General features: G+C 35.4%; 1 protein-coding gene across 1 annotated transcript in view; it reads right to left on the bottom strand.

Annotated features, from left to right (window-relative positions):
* Positions 1–5240: 5240 nt before the first annotated feature.
* GPM6A (glycoprotein M6A) overlaps positions 5241–23595 on the bottom strand; it is a 42010-nt gene continuing 23655 nt past the window's right edge. The window contains exons 3-6 of the mRNA XM_013942161.2: positions 17864–18017; positions 16049–16125; positions 14633–14698; positions 5241–7517 (exon numbers count right to left, since the gene is read on the bottom strand). Of these exons, the coding sequence (XP_013797615.2) occupies positions 7365–7517; positions 14633–14698; positions 16049–16125; positions 17864–18017 (450 nt within the window). The 3' untranslated portion in view covers positions 5241–7364. The remainder of the gene's footprint in view (positions 7518–14632; positions 14699–16048; positions 16126–17863; positions 18018–23595) is intronic.

The following is a 23595-nucleotide window of genomic DNA, read 5'->3' on the forward strand; positions in this document are numbered from 1 at the left end:
CCATAAAGAAGAGCCAAAGCTGCTATTATTTTCATATTTTATCTTAGCATTTGCACAAATATCTGATGAATATGGTAGAGTAAAATAAATGTCATTTTTAACAGGAAAAAAAAGTCACCTTATCACTGAATTTCAATTTTCCTTTAAGGATGTCTTTAATATTAATGTAGCACAAAGGTTTATTCTCTGCATGTGCAGCTGTTACAACCTTCTAAGGAAAATGGGATACCTATGGACGTGTTCAGTACAGAAGGTGTAGCCAGCTGCAGTACCAGATAGTACAGTTTCAGACAAGTGAGCATTGACTAGTTGCATATTAAAAAACATTTCTATGTTTTATCAGACTATATATATTTTTGTGTGTGTTTGTACATATATGATTACAGCAACTTCTGAAAACGTAATCACTTATCTTTAACTATTATGTTGTAAAAAATTCTAATGTTTCTCATTTGGTTTTAAGCAAATGATACAAATCCAGATTGCTGGATCTGTAACCCTGACCACATTGACTTCTGTTAGTGTCTTTGCTTCAGTGGGGTTGGGATTACACGTATGCAATGGTGGACGTCTTCTGCATCATCCACTCAGCTGCTTTAAATGACACAACCTATACCTGATTATTCCATGGTGCTACACATGCAGCACATCTGCTCGGCCATCATGTTACCCACACTGGGAATGGAAACCAAGAGCACACGGCAACACCACCAGATACTTGGTCCTACTGTGACAATTAAAGGCAGCTTGGAGCTACAGGTTTCCCTCAGCCATCTGTTCCTTTAAGGAGAAATATGGCTTGGGCCTGCCCAAAATTAAGATGCTCCAGGCAGCACTGGTCCTTTGTAGCTTGTCAGAAGCTCTCACTAGACCTTGAGTTCCTTAAAGCCAACTCAAGGTGGAGGATGCTTGGGAATACCTGTATAAAATTCTTTATTTGAAGTGCAGGTCTTGAGCCAGACTATTAGCTTGCAGGCAGGGCTACTAGAAAGAGGAAATTTTATATTCCTCTGTCCTTCTCCTGGTCTTTCTTTCTCTCCTCATCCCTATTTCCAGCCATGTGATGCCCCAGTCACTGGCAGTGGTGATATCTCCCTTTCTCAATAGCAACAAGGTTTATGTCACTTAAGCTGCATTTCAAACTACAGCACAAGGAGCAGCAGGAGCAAATAGCAAAAGGAAAACACAGACATGAATGAAAACATCCTAACCTGGTATTCCTGCCTAACATGTTATTTCATGTTACATAGCATAAAATGATGGCCCCAATATGAGGGGTTTTTTTGTGTCATAAGACTACCAAGGCTGCCTTGTTGAGAGATTTCTGTCTGCCTAATCAGCTCAAACCAGCCAGCTGAAGAACCTGAGGATCTGCTTCTGTGTCTAACCATGTGATTTAGCTAATTATTAGAAGAAAAAAAGAAGAAAAAGAAAGGATAGAACTTGTGAGGGTGTGAATGTACATGCAAACTGAACTGACTGAATTACAAACTTCCAGAAGATGATTTACATGTTTTATATGGGGACGTGAACTTTCTGAGGATAAATTTGTTCCCCTAAATTCATTGTTAAATTAATATTTATTTTTTTTATGAAGAATGCAGGTGACTAACGCTCTTGTCATTACTTTTTGGCCTATGAAGCATTTCTGGCTTGAGTAACTCCACATGCAGAACTGTAGGATATTCACGTAAGCCTCTCGTTAATTTTTTCAAGTCTTTTTTCAGTCTGCTTGCAATCTAGTGGCACCATTTCAGTTGTTGCCGTGTTACTGCCACAGCTGTGGCAGCTACTGCGAAAAGAGCTTTTGTTTGACATTCCCTTCCCTGGATGCTAAACACTTCTAGAGGAGAAAAACCTATCCCCCAAACCATCCCTTTCAGCCACCAACGGTTCAGCAATGCAAAAGAAAAGCAGGCAGATCAGAAGTGCCAATTCAAACAGCAACTAAAATATCTTTCCTGGGGCTCACATCCATCTGGCCAGACTCAACCTGATACGGGAAAAGAGTCCACAACAGCTTGTACAATGTGGGCAGAATCATCTTCTTAAAAGAAATACCCCCACAGAACAGCTACTAGTTTCCTGGCTAACACTCAGAATCTTATAATCCGAAGACAATCTGTTTCGATACCAGTAACCAACTCCCTCACTGTACCAGCAGAATTACTTACCTGTTGCATCATTACTAATAACTGGTAGATATGGGAGTAACGCTCTGAAGTGATGAAATCATCTGCAGAAACCTGAAAGAACAAGAAACTAGAGTTGGAAATCTCAAAATTCAGCAATTCTTAGAGTTCTTCCCTTGTAAAGGATACAAATCAGAAGAATCTATGTGGGATGGAGAGCTGCTAAATGTATAAATTGCTTGTTCTCTTCAACTGTTATTTACTCAAAATATAGGCAGCACTGCGATATGATAACACCTGGAGACATGGTTTGATTTCCTGCCTAAATAGTTTCTATTTGCAGAGTTCCTGTGCAACTCAGTGGAAATGAAATGTTGCTCATCTTTAAGAGAATAGTTTGTAAAAACACCACCTTTCCACTCCTGGGATGAAACACATTATAGCCTGCTCTTTTACTGGTTAGCTGAATTGAGCTGTGCTCTTCAGAAAACCAACCATATTAATAAATACCTGTGGCAACCCAGTACTGAATAATCTGAAAAACATATTGGAACTTAAAGATGGAAAGAACTATATAAACTTTTGTCACTGATTATTATAGTAAGTATGGTACAGAAATGTTCTGTCCTAAGATCTACTATAACAACTGCAGGTGAATTGTAACCACTGTCATGTTCAACCAATATTTTTGATCAATGGTGGAAGATAAGCTACTATCCCTTAAAACCTCTCAAACTGAAGGAATGGATTAATTTACTTTCGTAGTATAATAAAATCATCTGGACTATGTTCCATTCTGCTGTACTCAAATTTGTGGGAATGAAACAAGAGGGTTGGGTTTTTTTTTTTGCCATTTATATAGTCTCTAGATTTTCCTACCAGCTCCATAGAATGTATGTAATTGGGACTAATATTATTTTATGAAGCACTCTAATAGCAGCCGCAGGGCATCAGAATTTTATAAGAGTGCCAATAGTCAAAGCATAACACAATTATGTAAACAGACTTCAAATGCTAAATAGTATGTACATATTAAAATTTAAATAACTGCACTAAATTAACATTGATAATTGCATATATTATTAAAAACAATGAATTTACAATTACATTTATAAATATATTAGAAATCTTCTTGCTTTAATTTAACTCCAGTAACAAAAAAAAATTATTTTTGTACATTATGTGCAACTTCAGTAAATCTAATAATGGAATTATTGGAAATAATTCTTCAGATTATATATATGTGTGAATATATATGGGGAGCGAGAGAGAGAATAATAATTTTTCTAAATTCTAGACAAAGCTTTTTGAAAGTAGGTTATGTTTGTGAAGGAAGAGTGTATCAAATCATTAAGTAGTTAGAAACATGAAATTAGCAAGTCATCGAACTGCCTTCTGCTTTTAACTTCACAACCCAGCTACCTGCTTTTAACTTTACAACCCAGCCAAATGATACACTGGCCTCATAAGGAAGCTGGCTTAGCGGTCTCTTTTTCCCCACCCCTGCTGTGGACATTCATCCCCGCGCCTGTGCTGCACTTCACCATTGCCTAAATCATGCTGATTCGATGGTTTGTGAAGCTGTGCTGAAAACAGATTTACTGACACAATACTGCTGAGGAATAAAATAACTTTGTGGAAAAAATGAGGTAACTGGGGCAGGGGGGAGTGGGGGGCAAAAAGCATGCTGCTGAAGGAATAAGATAACCTTGTGCAAGAAATGAGGTGATGGGGGGAAGTGGGTAGGGAGAAATTCTAACTCAACCACTGTTTTGTAGCATGCTATCAGCACTACTGATGGGACAAGTAAACTGGGAAGAAGGTGTGAAACTGAGGAGCTGGAGCTGGGGACCTCTTAAACTGGAATCTTCATTAACTACATCCTTTTGTGTAGCAGCAGGCAATTCCTGCACCAAACTGATTTATCTAAAATAATTTCTGGTTTCTAAAAAGCACAATAGTCACAGTTTAAGACTAAGTACAGAATTGTCTGTAGAGAGCAAGATCCATGCAACCTACCCCAGGATAAATCATCTTAGGCTGTCAACTAATAGAGAAGAGAGTGGAATAAACAAAATACACACAGACTTTGAAGTCAATCAGTTATGACTGATGTGCTGTGCTGTGGGAAGCTCCTCTACCCCCTTGGCTTGTGCTGCTGCTGAAAAATTGTTTGCCATTAGGGGCACCTGTTCTCATCAAAAGCACACAAAGAGCTACATAACAGCTAGTTAAATGAGAAACAAACACATTATGGATGTACAGTTTAATTACCTTTCCTCAGTGATATCATATTAATTGACACTATAGACTTGTCTTAACCTTTTAAATTACTTTACACACACATAGGTAATGTATTATCATCATCATGGTTTCAAAGTATTAGCCACTATAATATCCAGGTACCAGCACCTTCAGCACCAAACTGATGCCAGAGCAGCTTCTGTTAAGCTGTCCCAAATGACACTGCAGTTCTGTGAATCTTTCATAGTTATTCTCATAACTGATATTAAAAATATATTCTGCCTTGCTCTTCTTGAACTATGAAATTCTGCCCTTAGAATATATTTTACTCTCTTATTCTTGGAATATATAATTTCCGGTACTAAATGTTGATTTTAAGAGGTGCATTTGAAGTAACCTGCCTATGGGAAGTGACCAGAACTTTAAATGCAGTGAACTATCCATAACTGAGGAAGAATTTCTAATCACAGGAAGGCTGCACATTGTGTCTTTACCTGTGCATGATTTAAGAGATACACAGGCCAGAAGGAATTCAGAGTCATGAAACAGGTGAGACTACCACTCTGTTTTTTGTTTATTTTTTTAGTTATTGATTGTAATGAGAATTTTTTTTATCACAGATCTGACAAAGACATCCTCTATAATTAATGTAATATCTCCAGATTATATTTTATAATTTTACTTTTTGTTCTCAAATTTCTGCTAAAGAGACTGTCTCTTGGATCATCTAAAAGCTGGCTTTACAAAAAAAATGCATAGTACTGAGAACACTCTTTCAATAGCAAGGATATGGGAACAGGCTTCTTCCATTTCTGGTTGCAATGATTCTTCAGTATAGGAAAAGAAAAAGACATACAACACAAGTAGTTAATAAGTACACAAAGTACACAGGTGTGTTTATTACATTTTTGCAAGCACTTTGTTCTACATTTCAAAAACGCCACCATCAAGCTGTTGGCACATTTATGTACAAAACAGATTAATTGTAATGCCTGCTACAAAGCATTCTTTGTGAAAATACAAACTCTAATACCAGAGAAGAGCCAAAAGCATTAACATCATTACAGGAGTTTAAAAGACATAGTTTTAAAAATCAGCACAAACGTTTTAAGACACAAAACTGAAACAACTACAATATAGAATCCAAAAGATGTTCCTAATACTTTTCCAGAACTGTAATACCGGTACTGCACATACCAGAAAACTGTTGACCCCGTAGGACAGCTCAAGTGTAAAAAAAAAAAAAAAAAGAAAAGAAAGAAAGAAAGAAAAAGAAAAAGTCAAAAACACAACCAAAAAAAACCCAAAACAAACAAAAGAAAAAAAATCCAAATCAATTAACTAATACTACTTAATGCATTATCATGCCACAAATAACTATAGTATCACCCTCTACTTACTACAAGAATTGTTAAAAATTACTGATGATGCATGACTAGTAATAGTACAAAGAAGAGTTTTACTCAAGAAGTTTTATTAGAAATGCACTTACACTGAGAGAGAATTCACAATGGTCCAATAAGTGCACAAAACTACCTAAGATTTTTAACACTGACAAAAATGTCTTGTCAGGCTACATCACTTTAAAAGACACTTTACAGCATTCTTGTAGCATTAGAAATAGGCAAAAAAAAAAAAAAGAAAGAAAAAAAAAGAAAAGAAACCACCAAATTTGGTCCAATAATACTGATTTTTTTTAAATAGGATTTTTTGTTTTCTTTTTGATACAAGTAATTCCTTCAAATTAAGATGACCTACATTTCTGATAACATTTTCCTACCAAAATAAAGGTTCAAATATATTACTACACTTTCAAACAATAAGATCTGTAGTGGTCTTTCACCTCACTTTAACATATTACAGGTAAAACAGTATGTGTAGGAAAACTAGAAGCCAAGCTATAACATTTATGGAAGTCTCCTTTAATATATCTTGTACAGTTCAGACAGGTGCAATCCAGTTAAATTTTTAAAGCAGGTAAAAAGACTTCTGACTCCTACGGTCACTGTATATTTGATATATTACTTTCATAAATGTAGCTAAGCAGCAATTTTTCACATCATCATATGAACAGCTCCAATTTAGCATAACCATCATTGAATTAAAGAGAGATCATTCTGTAAAAAACTATGGATAACTATATCACTTAATTAACAATTGTCTATATACCATAACTCTTTAACAGGTAACCGTGGTATTGAATTCCTTCAAAAGGCAAGTGGCCATGCATTGTTAGCACCACGGTCTGCATGCTCACAATACAAACAGGAATTATCACCCATGGAACTTGGAACAAGAGAATATTCTTTAAAAACATCAAGAATAATACAATGTTAACAAAGATAAGAAGCACTTTTTTCTTTTTTTAATCTTTTTTCATTTTTCTTTTTTTTTTCTTTTTTTACCCACTATTACAAATTTAGAAATTGCACCTTTGATTGTTTAAAATGTTCTTAGGACCTTCATTCAAGTTGAGCAGGGTCCATCTGGCAATATTTCCAAATATAAAGGAAAGTCATCAGAGTGTTTTCTCTATATATTGTACATCATGTACAATGGTCCCTTTGAAGTATACCTGTAGTTAAAGTAGTATTGAATTTAAAACTAAAAAGTATAAAAAGCTATTTTTTTCAAAAACATATAAGAAACAATGCAAAAGGTGTTATGCATAACACATACAAAGTGATTAAAAAAATCAAACACATTTTTGTATTTGACAATAGTTTAGTATCCTTGATCTAGCAGAACTAATTGGCTTAAAAGGATTCAGGAAAGGCTATTTAGGAGCTTTGTGGTAGAGAATGGTCACACAAAGTAAGAACTAATTAAGAAACAAGTGCTAGACAGCCAAGAATTGTACATGGGTGACATGTAAGTCACCCAAACTATCTTTTGTGAGAAGCACTTTCAATTGTTTTTAAAATGGTTGGATGGCCTTTAGTTAAACAACAAAGCATTCAAATGTTAGAAAGTAAGACAAGGTTTCTCTTATGTGTACGCGTTGAGCCGCTCTTTAGAGCGAGTAGAATGAATATCATGAAGCTCTTGTTCCTCCTTTGACTTAATATCCTCATACTTTTGCATTCTGCAAGCATCTTTCACATAGGCCCAGTTAGCAGACAAGACCATGAGATAATGAACCTGCAAGAGAGGTAACACAGGGTTAGAAAGCAACAGAGCGAGTCAGAATGCAGCACGTTCAAAGTTGAAAACTACAGGATAGATTTTTGGATTTCATCAGAAGGGACTAAGCACTGTTAAGTCAGGAAGTAGTATAGAAATAATATGTAAAGTTCAAGCTTGAGCTTCACTAATCCTAGGGTTACTCAACTCAAAGCTGTTGCTGCTACAGTGACTAGCAGTTGGTGGCAGTATCTAAGCCCTTCGCCTTCTATATCCTGAGAGCAAGAAAAGAGTGTGGGACAGGAATATGTACATTAGTCTTAAGTCAATATAAAAACACAGTGATCTTCCTGGAATCATCACCCGAGATTCATCAAGCTGCTTTAGCTAGTCGAAGCATTTTCTCTCCTCTCCTCTACTTTACTGTTTCAGCCAGTTTGCAAATCTATATGGAAAAAATGCCTTTTAGTTATTTCTTGTAGTTTTCCCTACTGAGTCACTACTTGTTGAAGCAGTTGCTTATGATGAAAATATGATGTAGATTTGCTGTAGGGAACGGCTTTTTCTTTATGGTTGAAGCTTGCATTGGTTTTCCATTTAGCCATGATTTCTTTCATTGACCTACAACTCTAGCTATTTCATAAACAACAACTGATTTGGGAAAAATGGTCAAGAATTGTTCAGCCATGCAAAATGTGACAAAATATAATTATTACTAAGCTTTCTCTTACTAAGGGCAATATATTTGCCACCTTTTAATCTAGTAATTATATTTCACTGTTATATAGTTATACCATTTTTTATTTGTTTACTTCTTAAAAATGTTTAGAGAATAAAAAAGTGATTTGTCTGATTTTAAAGACAACTTTTACATACACCTGAATAGAGCAGAAATGATATTCTTGTCCCATGTAAATTCTGAAGATTTAAAAATATGCTTTTTATTTTTCAGGAGAATAAAACAGAACTTTCGAAGTGTTCCATCCAAAAACAAAACAAAAAATGATCTGAAAAGAAGGGAAAAAAAGAAACCCCACAACCCACAATTAGAAATGCCAATAAATTGAGATTGGACTGGCTCACACGCAGCCATCACAAATCGCTGGATAAGCCGTGATGACACATTCCCAAAGAACTTGGTTTATTTATGCTAGCAAGTGTGGAGGACAGAATGTCTATGAATACTTCTCAAGACTAAACACCAGTTAAAGGATATTGGCAATATTGGCACAAGAATAAATGTAGTAACATGGCTCAGAATAAATTTAATCTGAACATTAGTGAAAGTAGAAAAATTAGATACAGCAAATGTTTTCTATTGTGAATACAGGAAGTAAAACACCTTAATTACCTTTGAGATGGAACTTAGTAGTTTATAAAAATCAGCCAGTGACTGAGCCTAATGACCTCTGGTTGTCCTCCCAGTCCTATGTTTTGAACAGTGGCAGTGTATGAGCAAAAACGTGATAAATTTTATTACAACTCCAGGAACACCAAGGAACTACTTCCAAAAAGAGTTTATTCAAAACTTTCTCATTCAGGGGCATCACATGCTGTCTGCAGACAGAGTTTATGTTCCTCATTCAGTCCATTTCAGAGTTAGTTTGCCTAGTCTTTGTGTTTATGTGTTCATTATGCATAATTTAGACTCTGGCTGCCTGTTAGAGCAAAAAACTGCTTTCTTGCCCACTTCAGCTTCCCAGGAGTGGGCCTTTCAGAATGTTTTCAGACTACCAGCTTTGCTTTCAAAAGCGGATCCCAAAGTCCTACCTTCAGTCTGCTGGATCCACTTGCAAGGAGCCTCTGACTTTCTCCAAACTTGTCTCCCTCTCACCTTAGGACAATATTCTTTACCTGACCTCTGGGAAGTACAACATGCTCTATTCACTCTGTATTCAGCTGGAAAACAACAATGGTCAGTGACAACGTCCAACTGGTTTATTCCAGGACTCTCTGGACAGTTATTCCTCCCCTAGCAGGCTTTCAGACACTTTCTCATGGAAGCTTCTCTTATGTTTATAGTAATCATCTGCCTCAGAGGACATGAATAATTTCCTGAAAACAGAAAGATGCCATCCCTCCCTAGGAGATCGGGAAACTAAACTGGTATTCAGTTAATGGAAGATGGAATACAGTGATGTTAAAAACAACTTGAGATGATGCAAATTTGTATTAGGCTGTTGTAGGGCTATGAATATCTTAGATTCATGCTAAATGTACAGAACCAATTTCGCATGTTCTTTCTTTTTTGGAAATGCCAATGCTGGCTTTTTCCACAAATGTTTGGTGACAATCGTTGCTGATTAGGGCAGGTTAGCACTGTGTGCAATTCTTAATCCAGATAATTAAAATCAAGGAAAGCATTCTGAAGGTCTTCACAGGAACAATTATTTTCCATGCCTTTTTTTGGCCTACTAGCCTATGGCAAGCTTCCCCTCAGTTAAACCCTATTTGAGGAATACAGCCTGGGTGGAGGAGTCATAAAATAGAAACAAGTATTCAAAGAATCTGTCCTCTATGAAAAGCATGTACAGAGAGTAGTATTCCTGTATATCCTTAGGAGTTTCTTATTATTCCTCATAGAGTATTAACAATAAAATCTGTGATGACAATGCAAGTGTTGGAGACGACACTGTGCACTCGTGTGTTACTCTGGGACAAATTCTGTTGATCATTTAATACACAGGAAAAAGAAATGCCCCTTATCAAACTACATGATCCCAAAAGATATCACCAGGAATAGTCTCTGGATCATGCATTTGTGGATCAAATGGGAGACTCTGATAGTAAATACCCGCTCAGCTGAATGAAATGCTTTAAATCTCTTTCACAGTAAAACTCTTCACAAAATTCAGAAGAAACAGGCTGGTAATTCTATTCATTTTATCATCTCAGACAATTATGATTTGCAATCCAACAAAAACACCAGTGCTACTCTTTTGAGGAAAAGATTTCAATTCAAAAATAAAATCTGAGCCTGGAAGAAGTAGACTGGTGAGAACACTACAAGTTGGGGGTTTCTGAGCAGTGTATTCACGTCTTCCTGACCTTTTAAAATCTATCAGTCAGAAAAGTTTGCAGTTGAAGCATACATGATGAAAATAGGACCATGCAAGCACACTTCTTACCCATGCAAAATACTTACTCCGTAATGTCCCACTCTGAGACAAATTTAAAACCAATGTCATGCAGTTTGGTATTTATGCTGGATTTTCAAAAAACTATAAAACAATGACAAAATACTCTGAAGGTACATTGGCCACAGTCTGACCTTCATTATACTCCCATTTTTCTCACATCTCTATCTTAAAAAGTTACAGAACCAAAGTTCTGGCACAGCTACTGAAAATTCTTTTGGAGTGCACATTTACTACAAGTAGATTGGCTTTCCTGGAAATAGCTACTTTCACTCATATAATGAACATAATCTCAAATACATGTACATGTTATATAATTACATATATGCTAAATAATCCTGTGTAATTTGGTACCTAGTGATCAGTGCAACTTGAAAATAAAATCTTACCATGTACAGCCCCGTAAGGCCTTTCTCCATTTGAACAAGAATAGCAAATATTTGGAGCTTTATTCAGAGTAGACTGAAACCATTCAAAGTCCTGCCACCTTTGGTTTTTTTATTTAACACCAAGTTCCTGGCTAACATAGTCACACTAAGGAGGTCATCTCTAAGTGGCTGTCTAATTGCATTTCACACTTGCATGATCTGATCAGCCTGAAGTTAGCGGGACCATGTCAAGGCTTATTCAAACTGAGGCAGGGCAGCTTCCACAGTCTGCCTCAGGATGCTTCAACTACAGACATATGCAAGACTCCATGCAAGGGGGTCTGTTCCTGCTTAGAGTTCTTCTTAGAGGAGAAAGTATGCTTCAGCCTTTCAAATCCGTAGAATTTGTATTTCCTTATTTCAGCAGGGCAAAATCTGAAGAAGTGTTTTTCTACCCCTCACCTGCATCTAATATCCCTCAAAAGAGCACAACTATACTGGAGGAGAGGAACTAGCCCACTTATATAGCACATTCCCCATGCCCCTTCTTGTCTCAACATAATTGATTGCATCTTCATGTTACAGGACATAATTAAACTCAGTTTACGAGGAAGTTTAGGTGGAAGAATACTGTTCAGATGGTCACTTTTGAGAAGAAACTGTATACCTGATAATTCAGTTTTGGCGTGATGGTTTTTGGAAAACATTACAGGCAGTATTTTTACTAGTTTTACAATCAACCCTTTAAGACACTAGCATTTACATTTAAACCACTTCATGTCTCTGTTTCTATCTGACACAACTATGAAAATTAAAAAATTAAATCATATTACTTAAATGATTATTTGTGTAGACTTTTATTTCTATCCAGACACAAGAAATAACAATCCTATTCATTTTCACAATAAATGCCTACATTTTTCTAAGTTATATTTTTAAAATACAGATTAATGAAAAGTATCCTGGTGATAGATGGCCTTAATATTTATGAACAAACTGATTTCTTTAGTAAATTTCATGACAAACATTGACAACTCACAGAATTAGAGAAATCCAAACACATTAAATAGTCTGGCTCTTTGAAATGCCCATATCTCCAAAAGTGATACTAGCGAAGCCTATCAACGTCAATCACTTAAAATGTCATTTGAAAAAAACCTGGTTTTACCATTTAAATTATGCAGCATGGATGATGAAGTACTATTACTAACTGGTAATAAATACAAAATACTTGACTACAATAGTCAGGCAGGATATTCTAGTTGAAAGTAAAGAATTGTAAGAAATCTTTCAAATTTACAATAAAATCATGAGCTTCCTTTTCTGTAAAGCACTTGTATTTTAATCTCATTTTTCTGTTAAGAAGTCTTGTTGAGAACTCACCAACCTGGAGATCTGCTACTGCTGTGGATACATGCAAAGACACTAGACTGTAACTTCATTAACTGAACGCATTGGTGATTCATCTAGTGACAGCACATATGAGGGAAGCTACTGTCTAGTCCTCTTAGATGGCTTCTGCACGTTTTGTACTCTGGCCCACTGCTGATACCCTACCACCTTCTACTGTCTTGAGGGTTGGATCTAGGAAAAAGGGAGCTTTGTTCTTGCTATATGAGACATTTAGGATCCCAAATATATTCTTCCTCCCCTAAATCTACTTCTGAAGAAAGAGGACCTGATAATATCTGCTTGTCCAACTGCAAAATCCTGAACTTTCCCTCCTGTCTTGTCTACAGTCTTTGGGTTATTGTGTAGGGTGTGAAGCACATTACCCAACCTATAAATGTGGTCTGGTACGCCTGGTATTGAAAATTATCATCATCAGAGTGGAATGTGCTCGTCTTCATCAGGTACCTTGAGATCACCAAGGTAGGGTGATCATTACAAAATTGAAGATTCATTACAAAATTGAAATAGAGACAACACAGTTGCAAACATTGTAATAAAGGGTAAAAAGAAATTAGAAGAACACTAAGCAAATATTTATGAGCTTTTACACCCTAAACGCTTTACAAGGACTTAGACCCTGAACTTACATTTCTGTTGAAATAACCAGAGTGCTTTCATACCAGCTTTGTACAGTCACAGAATCCAATAAAAAGCATACTTGCATAAGGGCAAACCATGAAAAACATGTGAATAAATGTGAGCTATCAAAGTGAATTCCTAGTGCGTTGGTGCTCAGTGTATTACATTCATGGCATTTTTGATATGGAATTGTGAGCTTTCAAGGGCTTCTTTAAACTTTCTTTGAAATATCCTATGCTAAAAGTTCAATACACCTACTTAATGTATTTCCACTGAAAACTTACTCAGTTTGTTTTCACTGAATATCTGCAATTTCTTTTATACTCCAAAGGCAGTTTTGGTGGCTAATTCTGATTCAAAAATCTTCTTTGAAATGCAGAATGGTTATCTGAACAAATTAGCATTTGATCAACTTCCCATTACAGGTGAAAATACCTCAAAACAATACTGCACTGGAGAAATAATGTGCTCTTGAATATATACTACTACTACTACTAATGTATATACATAAAAATTACTACTTGGTCACCATTTTTTCAGATAGAGTCTATTTTTGGAAAATCACAGAGTGAATTAATTCAATTATTAATATAATATAAAGTACTATACTACTATTTTATTTATTATTTGTCATCTTGAAACAAAAATTACATTAGAACACGTAATTTTCATTTAGCTAGCTATGTGGCAGGATGTCATGAAATACTGCAAAAACTGTAGGTAAGCACAAAAACTCTAATATGACAGGAGTACTAGCTTCATTGAATATTCTCTGGTTCTCCCTTTTAATAAATGTAGTTTGAAGGAGAAGAAAATGTTTATGGCCCCAGCATTCAATGAAAAATAGTACCGCTATCATAAAGCATAGTTCCTATTAATATAAGCATTAGTAACAGTAGTAATAGTAATCACCATCACTTACACTTTCATTATGGAATACCTCAGTACCAAGCAACAGTCGCTTTTTATTCCCTATTCCAGGGGGTACCATACACGCCCGCAGTGGTACAGAGCCCCCACTCTCAAAATCCTGGTGTTTAAGAGGACATGGCAAACAAAAGCCAGAAGAACTGGGCAATAGCCGCCACGCAGTCTCCCTGAAACATTTTCATTGGCAAAATGTCATCATATTCAAAGCAATCTTCATTAGGAAAAATGGCAAAAATTAGTCCTGTAAAAAGAACTAACACATGCATGCACAGAATTTACAAAAAGAGTCTGCTCCTAAAACAGCAGCATGGCAAGCCTGTGACTACCCAAAAAGGCACAGATCATAAAAGATTATTACTATGGTCTTGAGGCATCCAGAAGACACTTGTCTGAACCCAACAAGGGAGTGATAAAAAGTTTTTGCATGTACTTGAAGGAATTTTATATTTAAAAAAGTAATCAGAACATTCTACTTCAAAAGGAATCCATGAATATATTTAAAAAAAAAATCAAGAGATAGTATTATATTATAGAATTATATTTTACTAATAGCACTGACTGATAGTGTGCAAACTGAATGACTGATGCTCAGTAAAGAATCAGAATGTATCAGTGATTCAGACAACACCAGATCTAAAGGGTTCGGGAAGTGTGTTGGGTAGCTTACCATAGCAATGACTGCTGCTCCAGCTCCAGCGAGTGCCACAATGAACAAGTGGAACGTCATGTTTAGCTGCAAAGGGGGACAAAGAAAGGGACTTTCATCGTGGTAACAGTAAACAGAAACTGAACAAAAAGTCTGAACAGTGCAGCGCAAATAACTATCTTCCTGCTGCCACCCTTCTACAAAAGTAATGATTACTGATATTTTTTCTGAAAGATCGAAGGCACTGCCTGGCATTGTATATGTACCTATGTTGTAATAGTACTTATATCAAGAATAAAGCACCAGCAATCCTTAAAAAAATCTATTTAAAAGTAATTAAAAACAATAATAAATAATTTAAAAATAATTATTTAAAACTAAGATAATACAGCATTTTTCTTCTACAGTTACAATACCATCTAACTAGATCAGCAAGTGGACGTAGTCCTTTCTTCAGAGGCAGAGACAGCCTAAGAAAACCCTGTTCCCTCTGTCAGCTGCAGCTTCCCGTACTCACATATTAATTTACTGCCCTCTCAATTTTGCTAGTAAACTTGTTCATAGTGCTACAGTATAAATCGGGTTACTGAAATAATCCAAGTTAGCCACCTCTTTCTTCCTTGCCTCACCCAAACCAAAGCCTTACAGTTGTTTTTCATTTTAGATCTGGTTTACATAGCAGCCCCTGGCTGAGGGCTGACTGCACAGTAAGGGTTCCATTTTCTTAAATGGTTTTGGTATAAAAGAAGGCAGATTGTGTAACTTCAGTCTAGGAAGATTTATTCAGGCAGGGTAAAACCCAACAAAACAGATAGCAAAACACCCGCTGACTTCAGAAGGATCAAGATTTTATTCTCTTTCTGTTCTAGATAGACATCATTTTATTTGTCCTGTCCTCCTCCCTGTTCATTTAAAAACAAACCAAAAGTCTCAGCTGCACTGCAATAGGTGAATTTTGCCTAAGGGAAAAACAAAGAGAAAAATATACTAGAAAGTTGTTCTCTTCGCCCATTGTAAAAAAAAAAAAAAAAAAAAAAAAAAGTTGGTCAAATCCATTTCTAAACATTACTCTCCTGTCACAACAGTAATCATAATATCTTCAAACAGTGATTCCATATACAGTCAATTATATTGTGCAGTAGGTGCATTAGCCTTCAAAAACATGTTAGTAATAATACACCTGGCTTAATGGAATCTTTAAAAAATTAAAATAAAGGTGTATTTAGAAAATTAATGGCTGGAGAAACTGCACTGACTAATTTGGGTACCTGGTAAAAGAGTAGGGAAAGTACTTGATGGTGTATTTTCCACTGGGATTTCATTCCATCACTTTAGCTAGGATTAGTACATTAAAAGTAAGAAGAAAGCATACTCATCAGTTACTTCCTATTATAATATATGTTATGGTTTTGCAAAAATATTATCACATTTTCTCACCTCATTAGAGTCACACATCTTGATGAAACTTTCCGACATGGTGCAAATCTTCTTTTCCTCTCCAATAGTTACAATACCTGGAGCAGAATAAACATGCACAGTATTTAGTATTCCAGCTATGCAGTAGCTTACTTCATATGAGCCAGGAAAGCTGAGATACAAATTCTTGGCTGCCACGCAGAACTTTACATTACAACAAAATCAATGTCTCCTACTTCAGCTGTCACAAAACGGACATATTACCTATTTAGCAAAAGCTGTAGTAGGAAATATGCAGGTAATAATTTCTTAGCCATTTTTTATAACATCTTCATTCTAGATTTTGATCAGCAGAGTATTCAAATGCCAGAAAATAACTTGCAAACAGTGTGTGCACTTACCTTGTTGGTATATTCATAAGTATTCTTTATCCTCATGTTGAGGAATGTGCCATATATTGTATTCACATGTGTTGATCTGATACAAAGCTTCTTTAAGAAGTTATAAAAAGCATTACCCAAAGACATGCTTTGTTATAATTAGTTTCTATCAACAAAAACTCTTGCTATTGAAATTGCTACACTGCTTGCTTTAGCTGATGATCAGATACTAAATCAAAGACCAGCATGAAGAAAGCAGATACAACTGAGTTACCATAAAAAATGGTAAAGCATTCTTTCCTATTAGGAAACAGCATTTTTTACAGTGGACTGGACTGTTTAGGGGAGACAAATATATGCACAGAATAAACATTTGATATATTAGTACTCTATGCACACTTTAAATAAAATTAGTAATAAAATAGGCATAAGTATAGGAAAACAAAATCTCATAGAGAGAAGAATGAAGACTCCTGATGAAATCTATACAGATAATTGCTGCCAGCCTGAAAAAAAAATCAATAAATAAAAAAAAAGATTTTTTCCCCCATTAAAACAATGATGTGAAATATTTTGTTTCAGGTGAAATTAAATGTTCAATATGAACCAAACTGTTTCACTCCAAAGCAATACACAGTTTTTTATATCTCAATATAACATTTGAGAATATATAGTAATTTTATCTTAGGCCAAGAAAACAAAAGAATTAGACTCACAAAACTGCCCAATAATGATATGAATACCAAAAGCTCAGTGGGCTAAGGAATCACTGATACCTAGAATATCTAGATTCAAATCAGTCTTCTGATAGAAAGGAATTGAATTGTCATTGCCAACATATGAGTTCTCAGACTTTTTAAGATTCCAGCCCTCCTTTTCTCCAAATTTTCCATCCCTCACAAACACATATTTGTGTATATCTCCACTTTATTCTAAATTCCATGGTGCAGCCTGTAGCTCCCCTTCTCTCTCCATCACCCTCTTTGAGTATTAGTATTGTTAAATGATAAACTGATAAACATTTTATTCAAAATGCATTAATATCTAGCCTCTGCAGGACAGATGATAATTTCATGTTTCCAAATCAGTGTCCTACCCACAAGATTAAAGAGTCATTCTACAGATCAATGACTAATTAAGCATTTTGTACAAGTTTCAGCAGTTCCAAAAGGAGAGACTACACAAAAGCCCACAGTGAAATTTTCATTACTCTGGGAAGACTGACAATTTTGCTCCAATTTTCTTAGGTCGGGAAATGCAGTGAAAGTGAATCCCTAATACAGTACACTGCTCAGTGCCTTGACTACTGGGTGAAATGATGAAAAGAACATTACTTTTTTCTAGATTGCTTAAAAACTGTTTCAGAAACACTGGAATAGTTCATTTTAGGTATTTAGAAGCAAAGAAAAGTGACATTTTTTGAAATCTTGCTTTTTAATGTTCTTCATTTACATACCATACTGGCGAAGATCCAAGCAGAGATTAGCTCCATCCACTAAAGTGGCATTTCGGCAAATGGTCCACAGATTGAAGTACATGTAAACAGGCAGAGAAGTGAAAGCTGTAACGCCAAGCCAGGCCAACATAAAGATGTATGTCAGCATAATAAACTGCAATAAAGGAAGGAAAAACAAAATTAGTAGTAAGTCAAAACCTAGCTGATATTCCATTACAAAAAAGGAACTACACAGAAGCAACACAAAAGCATTTCTGATTGGTTTTGTCTTTTTTTGTTCTTATTTATATTATGGTTTTGGTCTGATAATCAATTCATGATCTGGTCAGAGTAAGTGACAGGGCACTAGCCTGAAGTTTCTGGAATAACAAAGAAATTACGCTTCCAGAAATGGAAGCTTACTCTCCCTTTCTATTACTCCTGAGCCTACAATTGATGGAAAGCGCCACACCTGAAGTACAGAGATATGCACGCTTTGTGAAGCGTATCTCTCCCTCTCTCCCTCAATGCCATCACCACTACTCCCTAGTTAAGGTAAGTGGTCACTATGTTTTTTTCTTCCACTATCAATCATGATGTAAAAAAATAGAATGAAATACTACACAACTTCTTTGCTTGCTTTTGCTTCTAAAATCTGGTTCTTAATAAAGATGAATCATTATCCATGTCAAGCACAGAATCTCACTGGCAAATCCATTTTGAACTGAATCAATGAGAAAATTTATCTGTCATTTTTTCAAATGGGGGACAAAATAGATATTGGGGTCAAATACAAGAGAATTCATCATTCAGAACAAACTAGAGAGTTTACCTCTGTTAATAAGAAATGCATTAAACTATATGCTTTGCAACATGTGTTCTCTAAAGGATATACCTTTTCTTTTTTATCCATGAGCCTCAAGAGTATAGCAGTGTGCTTGCAGGCAGCATTGAACTGCCTACTACTGCCTTCAGGGCTGGTAGTTATGCTGGCACACGCAGCTTCTGTAAATATGTAAGCATGCTACATTACCACACTGCTGATAACCTGAGACAACTAGCAGACACATACATCAATAAAAAATTGCCATTTCATTTTATGCTGTGGAAAGGATAAGAAAATGCTACATGGTTAAATGTGGAAGATAAGTCAGCCTCTAAATGATGAATCAAAATAGCCAAGATTTAATGGCTTCAGAAATGTTGATGCATCTAAGCACACTGCTGAACCCAAAAATTTTCAGCACACAACATTTTTGTAGAAGCTTCCCAGCCCCTTATCACAGCAAAAATACTGAATCCATACAGCCAGTATCAAATACTGAATCTGAGAATAAGAAAGAAGATGTATTTCTGAAAGCTGAATAAGCAGGTCCACAAATTAAAATTAAACCTTAATTTTAACCTTAAACCTTAAAATTAAACCTGCTCAAAATTAAACCTTAAAGAGCAAGTAAGGGGAAAATGGATATCATTTTCCAGTTCCTTTTAATATAAGATGTCTCAAATCAGGAAATAAAGAACCTAATATAAATACAGATCTTAGTTATCTAAATCAAATAAGGTCAGATTCAAAAGGGTTGTAAATGCTAGTGAAAATTATTAGACACAGGGCTTGTCTATAAGGAGTTCCTCAGGAAAATGAATCTAAAAAAACAAAAGGTTTGAATTTTAGGTGAGGTAGTAACGTTACTTTGAAGATAGACCTTCTGAAACAATAGACCTTAATCTTATTTACCTTAACTCACTTCTAAAGAATATTAAATAAAAGCCATTTTAATTCTGAAGAAGTGTATTTACATAGGGGTTTAATGTACCTTAATTAATCCACTTTAAAATTCAATTCAGATTAATTTTCCTGATTGTCCATAGGTAGATGAGTCTTCCAGCAGTAGAAAGATGAAAAGAAAAAGTGGGAGAAAAACCTGGCGAATTTATAGCACCAAAAATAATTATCAGAAGGATGCAAGAAATTAAAAGATAAAGTAGAACAAAGAACAGAAGTATTCAGTCTAACACCTGCAGTATCTTCTTTCTACCATTCTCTTCACTTAGTATTCAACACTTCAGCTTAACCTGCCAATTTGTAAGTTAAGAGCCATTTTAATTTGTCTCTTAACATCAAGGTTAGGTTGAAAGAGAAATTAATGCATCTAATTTACATTTAAAGATTTTAGAAAGTGGATTCATACACATAAAGGTCAGTTTCCTTTCCAACTTCTCCCCCCAGATGCACCTATTAAAAAACCAACTGAAAAATTTGAGAAAATGATAGCTGAGTCAAAAATAAATGTACAGTCTTGAATGCTGCCGTAGATTTTTATCCATTGCTTTACATAATGGAAAGTCTATTGCATCTATTGCATAGAAAATGGTCAACACAGTTAAATACTTTTTCTTACATGAACCTATTCCTTTTTTATTAATGCTCCTTTATTGTTTTCTTTTTACTTCTCTCCATGTTATAGAAATAGTGCTAAAGCTGATGAGACAACATCTGGTTCAACCCCAGGCACTCATTTACAAATAATTACTTGGAAAATTACTTGGAAATGTAAAGTCACTTAAGGGCTATAAATTCCCAACTAAAATGCTATGTCTGGTCTTAATTTATTATCAAGCTGAAGAGCTGTACACAGTTTTTCTAAAGCACAAATAAGAAAAAAAGTTTCTCTGCATGCTTATTCTCAGAACAGCTTTTAAATTCAGTTTACTTTTTTCTAAAAGTATTTTAAAGGTAAAACCAGCCTCCTAGATAATATTCTAAGATTTTGCCCAAAACAGGTATACCTGAGGTCTTATTTTTGAACTTCTTTCTGGAACTTCAGAACTAAATAACATTTAATAAATTTGATACATCACTCAGTGTAGTACCTGTATAATAATTTAACAGGCAGAACTAATTTTTTTTTAAATTATATTACAGAATTGCACTGTTTTTCAGATTGGGCTCCGCACAGATGCAGAAATCTTCCTATTCAGTGATTTAGGATTACCACCAAAAGAAGTAAAAAGCTCAGTCTTAATATGAGCATTATAATTTCTGTTTAATATTTTTGGATTTTCTGATCTGTAATAGGGATGAAATGTCCTGTAGCCTGGAACAGGAAGCATGCTTAGGAATCTGGACTGAGATAATATGAAACACTGTTATACCAAGGAGGAAAAAAGAGAGCTCATTAGCCTCTAAAAAATCTGCCTGGGGCATACAATAAGACCAGGAGAAAGCTGTCAGATGATGAGTGTTGGGAGTCACAAGAGCTCCCTACTTCTACTAAGGGAACTGCCCGCTCATTTATGAAAGGGATCCTCTTTTAAAAACATGAATCTATTTGGTTTAGTATCTCTGAAAAAGGGAATCAAATGCTCCTTTAAATTTAAAAGTGCATGTTAGAAAAAGATTTGAAATAAGTTTAAAGGAAGAAGTTTATCTTCCCTCTTTCAGTCACTTTTGACTAAAGTGACCAATGATACTCATGTCACAACCTTCAGAAAACATAAAAAAGAAAGTAGAGAAATTTCCCACTTTTCATGCAGGATTATCTACCACGCAAAACTTAATGTTAAAACTATTGGTATTTAATAGCTGTCTCTGGAAGCTACCATTGCTGGCATCACTGGAGCAAAATATGTGCTCTAGGCAATATACTTTCTGCTCTAGGTAGTCTAAAACAAAAGATCAGCCTTGCACAAAAAGTTTTTCATTTCTAAGCAACAGGAGGTGTGAGTTTATAATGTCTTGTTATAATGGAATGGAAATGTGAATATTTTTTGTTTGAAGACCACAAGTGAAGGACTGTATTTTTTAGATAATTTTCACTGCTATGACAATCTTCGCTCTTTGCTCTAGAGGCCTTGCCAGAAATGCTTAAGGAACCTGTTCACTGCAGGAAGCAGGAATTAAATTCAGAACTCAACCTCCTCAGAGTCAAAGGGATTGTTCTCCTTTGAAGTAGCATTCTGCTACATGACATGCCAAAGCAATGATGTATGAAATAGCAGAACAGCATCTTAAAAAGGTACCACAGTTTGTTCTTTAGAACACTACGTATTGCATTGGCAGTAAAAATGACTTTCTCTGAGTAGTTCAATCTTCACTGCAAGAAGCCAACCCCCTAAATTCAAAACCAAATTCTCTTTAACCTTTCACTCCATTTCAGGGTAGGTTCATTCATCAGTTACAAAATTTATAGCTGTGGTGTTGACCCAAAGTGTGAAAAAATTACAAAATGACTTATTTCCAGAAAATTTAAACCAGCGTTGAAGTTGACTAGACAGCCTCACTTCTGTTCTCTTGGATCTTGTGAATGTCAACAGATTTCTGCTTTTATGTCATTTTTCTCAGAATCGTTCTCTCAGCCTTTCTTCCCCCAAATAAGTCTAATAATTAAGCAGACCAGTTCTCACCTTTCCCCCGCAAGAATGCGTGAGTCGTACAGTCTATATCTTCACTGCTAACAGTAGCCCCTGAAAAAGATCTAATTTTGTCAGTTGTATTCTGCCTGCTTTGCAGAATTATGAGAAACTGTGGAAATGACAGGGAAATTTGGCTACAGAATCATGAAGAGTCCACTAATCAATATTTGGTTCACATTTGGAAGGATAACTAGAGGAGATAATTACCTGAAAAAACAAAACCTTTAACCTTTGTAGCAATTAATTCCTCGGACCACTCAGCCTCTAGTAAAACCCTTACAAGCTTGCAGTTGCCAATAATGGCTTTCTTAAATCATGGTTTATCAAAGTAAGCAAGTCACCAACCTTTCTAGAAAGATTTTATTATAAAATCTGTTCAGCAGATCAAGGACAGGAGGTAGTGATTTCAGAGCACTTTCTGAAATGGTATATACCCAACATATATATCCAACACAACAGATTTCATGGTGGTCACAACTGGGTAAAAATCCACTGAAAACTTTACCAAAATCCTGTGTATTTTAGTAAGATCAAGATTTCAGCTATTGCTTTCTTACTAAAACTTGTGCATATTTGCTCCCATGAAAAGTATATTCGTCGATTTTCAAACACTGTTCTTGTTTTGGTTTTGCTGTGAATATTTTAATTCCCCTAAAGAAACATTTTATGATTACTTCTATGACTCTAAGAATAGAAGGAGCAAAATCATACCTAAAAGATGCTGTTACCAGAAACAAAAAGGAGTATATATTTTAGGAGGATACTGATGGTTGTTACATAAAAATATAGAGAAACATAGCAACAAATTCAGAAATGATGGAATGCATCTTAATTCCAAAGCTGCATTTGTCTTGCAACTTAATCTTTGCTCCAAACAATTCAGTATTTACATTTACACTTCCTCTCAATTTATAGTCATATGCATATTTTATATAAACTCCCCAACATGAGCTCTAAACCCAAAGAGTTCTATGAAGGTGGACACCTTGCTGTGTTTGTATCTCATTTAGATATTATTAGATATTATTATTCTATGACACACACATAAAATTTTGTTGTTTACCTCTAGCTCGACAACCTAGATCCCTCCAAAACTCTTTCGAGGCTCAGAAATTCTCTTCTACAGTTTTTGCCACAGATCAAAACTTCATCTATAGAGAGCTTTCTCATCTCTATCATGCCAAAAGTCTGTTATATTTTACTATGAAACCCTGCCAGTTCAGAACATAACCTAAACATTAGCCCAGAATTAGCCTGCTTGTATCTGAACTGGGAGAATTTTACTTCTGTACTTTGGGATGTTCAGAATTTATCTAACAGAAGTTTGCAGATCCACA

This window comes from Apteryx mantelli, chromosome 5, assembly GCF_036417845.1.
Source record: "Apteryx mantelli isolate bAptMan1 chromosome 5, bAptMan1.hap1, whole genome shotgun sequence".
Lineage (NCBI taxonomy): Eukaryota > Metazoa > Chordata > Aves > Apterygiformes > Apterygidae > Apteryx > Apteryx mantelli.